Below are 7,289 nucleotides of genomic sequence, written 5' to 3'. Positions count from 1 at the left end.
CACATACTCACCCAGGGCTCGTAACAGGCTTTTTATATTTCGAAGATCTGATGTTGAAAACTGTCTTTCCCCAGATACAGATTCTAGTTCTGTAACTTTTTCATCACCCCAAACCCATGAAGCAGTAGCTCTCCATTTCTTCCTTACTTCAGGCCCTAACAACTTCTACTTTGCTTTATGAGTGTCCATATGGATTTGTGAGTTTGGGATATTCCTGTTCATGAAATCCTATAATCTATGACTGAGCTTGTTTTCAGGGTTCCTCCATGTTGTAGCAGGCATCAGGACCCTATTTCTCTTTACGACTAAACAACATTCCATTGTATGCTTATAGCACATTTTGTCCATTCATCTGTTGATGGACACTTGGGTTGTGTCCGCCTTTTGGCTATTGTGAATTATACGGCTATGAACAATATAGCCAACTACTTGTTTGAACGGTTCTTTTTGGGTATATATACCCATGAGTGGGATTGCTAGGCCATGTGATAATTCCTTTTTCAGGAACTGCCGAACTGTATTTCATAAGGGCAGCTCCTGTTTCCAGTTCCACCAGTTTTTGCAATAAATTCTAAAAGCTTTCCTTCTGCCCAGAGCTGTGTGGAAGAGGGCCTGCTGGAGAATAAATTCATCCTTGGTGCCTGCGAGATTCAGAGACGTCCCGAGGTCTCATGTCTGGTGTTGATGCCACACATACTCACCCAGGGCTCGTAACAGGCTTTTTATATTTCGAAGATCTGATGTTGAAAACTGTCTTTCCCCAGATACAGATTCTAGGGAAGAAAGGAAAACAGATGGTCATCCTGAACCTTCAGAGAGTGGACTCCTGATGTAGCAATTTTGGGGTGACCGCAGCTAACAGTGGAGTCCCTGGTTTTAACCGTAAGGTTGAAGGTTTGAGTTCACTAAAAGGTGCTTATGAAGGAAAGGTCTTATAATGTACTTCCAAAAAATTAGCCATTGGAAATCCTACTGTGTAGTTCTACTCTGACACACATGGGGTTGCCATTGGCTGTACGCAGGTATGAGAAGAGGGACCTGTCTGCATTCAGCACAGAGAAGCGAGTCCATGTCCTCTGAAGGACTGTGCCTGGAGCTGGCCGGAGAGGAGGCATGGCTGGCTGGGCTTGCTACTGGTCTCTCTGTGCCTTAAACCATCCGCTTTTGAAAGAGACACTGTGGGGCAAACACTGGTATGGAGCCAGTGCTGAATTCATTTGAAATTAACCTAAAGAAATCAGCCAAGTGTTCCAGAGTGCATTCAAAGCATGGTGGAGCAATTCATAATGGTGACTGGAATTGTGAGGGAGAATAGTAGCTCAACATCCTAGAAGCAAAATCTGCCCTCACACCTGGGATTTCAAAGACTGGAAGGTGGCAGGCAGACAGGGTTTCACCCCAGAATTTCAGACCTGGCCAGCCTTCCAATTGAATGATCTCATTTCTGCCTCCGGTACTTTTCTCCGTGGAGTTTTTTGCTGACTAGAGTTCTAAATATTGAAAGCTATAGTCTCCCTAGTCCTCACTAGGAACCTGAGCTAACAATGGGTTTTTAGAAAACAGTGTTTTTAGAAAATTCCAGGAAAACATACATGGTGTGAGAATCTGAAGTGAAATGTAACAAGACTTGTTATTGTTGTTAGGTGCTGTTGAGTCGGTTCCAACTCATAGTGACCCTGTGTCCAATGGAACAAAACCCTGGCTGACCCTGCACCACCATCAGTTTGTCAGTCCATCTCGTTGGGGGGCTTCCTCTTTTTTGCTGATTCTCTACTTTACTGAGCTTGATGTCCTTCTCCAGGGACTGGTCCCTCCTGATAAAATGTCCAAAGTAGAAGAGACAAAGTCTCATCATCTTCACTTCTAAGGAACATTCTGACTTTACTTCCTCCAAGACATATTTGGTTGTTTTGGAAGTCCATGATGCTTTTAATATTCTTCACCAACACCATAATTCAAATGGATCAAATTCTTCTCTGGGCTTATTTACTCATTGCCCAACAGGCTATTAAAAATATCATGGCTTGGGTCAAGTTCACCTTAGTCCTCAAAGTGGTATCTTTGCTCTTTAAGGAGGCCTTCTGCTGCAGATTTGCCTAATGCAATACATCATTTCATTTACTGACTGTGGTTTCCTTGACAAACTGACAGATGAGTTTTGAAATTAAAAGGTTAGGAAGTTCTAAAATGATGATTCTGACAGCAGTGGTAAATAAACTGTTAAATACCTTTAAGATTGCAAGAAGTCCTTCAGAAATTGTCCATTCATCTGTGAAATGTGGCAGATGCCACTAAACACCAGGTCGCTTTGCATCTGACTCCAGTTGATTCAGGGAGGGTGGGAGATTCTCCTGGGCCCCCGGAAATGTATACCATGCCCTGGCCTGTGATGGTGGACCCATATTCACACCTTTGTGCTTGCTTGTTTTCTGTCTCTTCTCAGTTCCTGGCCCAGTTGATGATATTTCTGATTAGTTTCATAAGCTCTGTGTTTTGTGGCCACTTGGGGAAGCTGGAGTTAGATGCCGTCACACTTGCAATCGCGGTATGTATTGAACATGCTAACGTTGATTCAAACTATGTGTAGTAGTTTTCTATTGCTGTCATAACAAATTACCACAAACTTAAGAAATCACAAATATATTGTTCTCAGGTGCCGTTGAGTTGGTTCCAACTCATAGAGACCCTAAGCACAACAGAACAAAACACTGCCCCATCCTGAGCCAACCTCATGATTGTTTGAGCCCTTTATTACTGCCACCATGCCAGTCCATCTCATTGGGGGGGTCTTCTTCTTTTTCTCTGCCCCTCAACTTTACCAAGCATAATGTCCTTCTCTATGGACTGGTCCCTCCTGATAATATGACTGAAGGACGAGTCTCACCATTCTGACTTCTAAGGAGCATTCTAGCTATACTTTTTCCAGCACAGATCTGTTTGTTTTCCTGGTGGTCCATGGTACCTTCACTATTCTCCTCCAACACCATAACTCAAATGCACCCATTCTTCTAGTCTTCCTTATTCATTGTCCAACTTTCACATGCACATAAGGCTATTGAAAATACTGGGGTCAGGTGTACCTTAGTCCTCAAACTGACATCTTTGCACTTCAACATTTTAAAAAGAGATCTCGTGCAGCAGATTTGCCTAACATGATACGTTGTTTGATTTCTTGACTGTTGCTTCCATGAGTGTTGATGGTTGATCTGAGCAAAATAAAGTCTTTGACAATTTCATCTTTTCTTCATTTATCATGACGTTATTTTATGGTCTAGTTGTGAGGAGTTTTGTCTTCTCTTCTTTACAATGAGATTCAATGTGAGGTCTAGCTGTGAGGATTTTTGTTTTCTTTACAGTGAGATTCAATCCATGCCAAAGGCTGTGGTCTTTGAACGTCATCAGTAAGGATTGCAAGTCATCTTCATTTTCAGCAAGCAAGTTTGTATCATCTGCATATCACAGGCTGTTAATGAGTCTTCTTCCAATCCTGATGCCACACTCCTCTTCATATAATCCAACTTCTCAGATATTTGTTCAGCATACAGATTGAATAAGTATGGTGAACGGCTACAACCCTGATGTACACCTTTCCTGATTTTAAGCTATTCAATGTTCCCCTTGTTCTGTTTGAATGACTGTTTCTTGGTCTTTGTACAGGTTCCACATGAGCACAACTAAGTATTCTGGGATACCCATTCTGCACAATATTATCCATAGCTTGTGTGATCCACACAGTTGAAAGCTTTTGCATAGTCAGTAAAACACAGGTAAACATCTTTCTGGTATTCTTTGCTTTCAGCCAAGATCCATCTGACATCTGCATTAATATGTTTTGTTCCATGTCTCAATCTGAATCTGGTTTAAACCTCTGGTAGTTCCCTGTCAGTGTACTGGTGCAGCTGTTTTTGAATTATCTTCAGCAAAAGTTTATTTGTGTGTGATATTAATTATATTATCCAATGATAATCCATGTTCCATTGGGTCATGTCTCTTTGGAATGGGCACAAATATGGCTCTCTTCCAGTCAATTGGCCAGAAAGCTGCCGTCCAAATTTCTTGGCATAAATGAGTTCGTGCCTCCAGTGCTACATCAGTTTGCTGAAAGATTACAATGTGTATTTCATTAATTCTCAGAGCCTTGTTTTTTCCCAATGCCTTCAGTGTAACTTAGATTCCATTCTTCAGAACCACTGGCTCTTGATCATATGCTACCTCTTGTACTTCTTGAACATTGACCATTTCCTATTGGGACAGTGACTCTGTGTATTCCTTCCATCTTTGTGTTCTTGTCTTCCCACAGCTCTTCTGGTCTTTGGTCATTTGTGTCTAATGCATCAAATCTGTTGTAGAGATGATCTCTAAATTCAGGTGGGATATGTTCAGGGTCATATGACTCTCGTGGACTTGTTTTAATTTCCTTCAGCTTCACTCTAAACTTGCATATGAGCAATTGATGGTCTATTCCACAGTCTGCCCTGGACTTGTTTTGGCTGATGATAGGAAGCTTTTCCATCATCTCTTCCCACAGATGTAGTTAATTTAATTTCTGTGCATTCTATCTGAAGAGGTCCATATGTATAAACATCTTTATGTTGTTTTAAAAAGATATTTTCAGGAAGCAGACTTATAGAATGTGTGCCCTTTGGTGATTTAAATTATTATGTATGCCTGAGTGTTTTTGTGTACATTAAAAAAAAAAAAGCCAACAGAGGGACTAGAAGCAAATACTGTTGAATGATGATGCAGAGATTGTAATCATTGCAATGAAACGAAATACGATGAGTGTAAAACCGATGTTCTCTCATTTTAGCTGTTACTCAATTCACAATAAAAGCCTTTTTTAAAAAACAAAAATTTTAAAAAGATATTTTCAATGAGTAAGTCACATGATAGAGTTTCAAAATTCTATCATGTCATCACCAACATCATTTCTATCACCAAGACCCTATTTTCCAACTACTGATCCTTCCTCATTTTTTCTAACCTTTACCTCCCTATCACTAGTAATTTTCAATATATTCTGATTGCTTGTTTGACCAATTTCAGATTGAAGAAGTTGGTAGTATTCTTTAATTTCCATCATCACTGACTTTAGTGTTTGGTGTGTAAATTTGTGGTATTAACTGGTCTTCTTTTTAGATGCTTAGTATTATTTTATAATTCTGGATGTCGGAGCCTGAAATGGGTCTTTCTCACTGGGCACGTTTCAAAATGTCTGCAAAGGTATATTCTTTTCAGGAGGCTCTAGACAAGACTCCTACTTCTTGCCTTTTCTAACTTCTAGAGGCTGCCCGCATTTTTGACTCATGACCCCTTTCTATCTTTAAAGCCAGCAATGGAAGGTCACATTGTTCTCACTTGGCATCACTGAGACACACAGTCTCTTCTGCCTCTCTCTTCCACTTCCAAGGGTTCTTGTGAGTATATTGGACCCACCTGGATAATCCAGGCAAATTTCTTCATCGCAAGGTCAGCTGATTAGCCATCTTAGTCCCATCTGCAACCTTAATTCTTCTTTGCCATGTAAACTATCATGTTTACAAGTTTGGGGGATTAGGAAGTGCACATGCTTAGGAAGCCATGATTCTGTCTACCACACCATCTAATTGATAATCCTTGAAGCTATGGCTTCGACTCTTGGCTTCACATCTGGGAGAAGGGACGAGTAAAAAGGAAGTTGAGTTCTGACTTCATTAGGAGAAAATCTAGCCCCCAACACCGTCCCCATTATCTGTCTTACTGAGAGCCCCTGATCTTGAAATGGAACTGGAAGATGAAATCTTAGATCCTAGTGTCCAAACCTAAAATTAGGAAGAACTCCCAGTGTCCTCGCTGTATCCCAGTAACCAAAGAGGTATGCCATTGATCACCAACAAGGATTATCCACTGGCCAAGTAACACCGAGGGACATAGCAACTCCTCCAGCTGCCGTCGAGTCAACTCCCACTCATGGTGACCCCAAGTGTGTCCGAGTGGAATTGCACTCCATTGGGTTTACGATGACTATGACCTTTTAGAAATAGATCACCAGACCTTTTTCTGTGGTGCTTCTGAGTGCCTGAGCCTTCAACTTTGGGGTTAGCAGCTGAGCATGTTAACCGTTTTCACCACCCTGAGGCTTCTTAGCCATTTGTTGTTGCTGTCATTATTAAGTGCCGTCGAGTCGGTTCCAACTCAGGGTGTTTCTGAAAACCTGTGGCTCTACACACAGGTGCATGCTCTACGTTCTCCCAGCTTCTTCCGGTCCCCTTTCCTTTTATCCTGCATGTATTCACGTGACCTCCCTGAGCTCTGCAGGCATTTGAGTTTGCCACCTTTGAACTGTGCAAAACTATTCTGTCAGCGTGTGTACAGGGTGCTTTATTTTGCTTTTGGGGAGCAACATGGACAACTGTAGGCTTAATTATCCTCTTTTAAATAATACTTGGAAAATGTGGAGAAAATAGAAATGCACTGAGTAAGCCTCAGGCAGATTCTGATTGGCCAAACATTTTCAGGGTGCAGTGAAGGCCTCTCAAAGCCGATGCTTCTGGTCTGGGCCCAGCTAGAGCTACAAGGCTCCAAACAGGGAGAGCATCAGCTGTTCTGATATGTTTGGGGGGTTTGGTTTGGGGGGCACTGCCCTAAGCTCCTCCAAGCTCCAGGAACCCCAAGGTTTTATTGAGGATCCTGGTTGAGGCAAGTATTCCTGCAAGGCCTATCGCACTAGTCTTAACATTTTGCTTCTACGCTTCCAGTATCCTTTGGGATTTTTTTAACAGGGCATATTAAGTCTGGAGCAAACTGACTTTTAACCTGAATTTGCTACTGTGCCACATTGGTGTGTTTTAAAAATTTGTCCACAAGAAGGGCTCACAGTTCCCTGAAATTGGGAAGCAAAGTGGCTAAGAGTTTTACAAAAAGAACGTCTGTGTAAAGCCTCTGGCCTTGATTTTGTAGGACAAGCACTGGACTGTGAAGCATTTCAAACCCACCAGGCTCCACAGAAACCCAGTACAGGGTTGCTGTAAGTTGGAATAGATTCAACAGCATGTAACAACAACCTTAAGCCGGGAGCCCCTGGGTGGGGCAGACAGTTGCTGAGCTGCTAACGGAAAGGTTGGAAGTTAGAGTCTACTTGCAGTTGCCTCAGAAGAAGGGCCTGGTGAACTACCTGTTAAAAAGCATCCATGGAAAATGCTGTGAGCAGACTCCTGTCGACTTCGAGATGAGAGAGAGAAGAGGAAGGGTTGGTTGGTCCAACGTTTGGGGAGACTTGGGAACTCCTGAGCCCATGGACACTGACCTAG

At 42.2% G+C, this 7,289-nt stretch overlaps 1 protein-coding gene across 1 annotated transcript in view; it reads left to right on the top strand.

Moving 5' to 3' along the window:
• Nucleotides 1-7,289, top strand: part of SLC47A1 (solute carrier family 47 (multidrug and toxin extrusion), member 1) — an 85,583-nt gene that overhangs the window by 18,214 nt on the left and 60,080 nt on the right. The window contains exon 2 of the mRNA XM_006877433.1: nucleotides 2,444-2,545. Coding sequence (XP_006877495.1) covers nucleotides 2,444-2,545 — 102 coding nt within the window. The remainder of the gene's footprint in view (nucleotides 1-2,443; nucleotides 2,546-7,289) is intronic.

The sequence above is a fragment of the Chrysochloris asiatica genome, unplaced genomic scaffold (genome assembly GCF_000296735.1).
Source record: "Chrysochloris asiatica unplaced genomic scaffold, ChrAsi1.0 scaffold00495, whole genome shotgun sequence".
Taxonomy (NCBI): domain Eukaryota; kingdom Metazoa; phylum Chordata; class Mammalia; order Afrosoricida; family Chrysochloridae; genus Chrysochloris; species Chrysochloris asiatica.
This window is presented reverse-complemented; position numbering and strand designations above follow the sequence as displayed.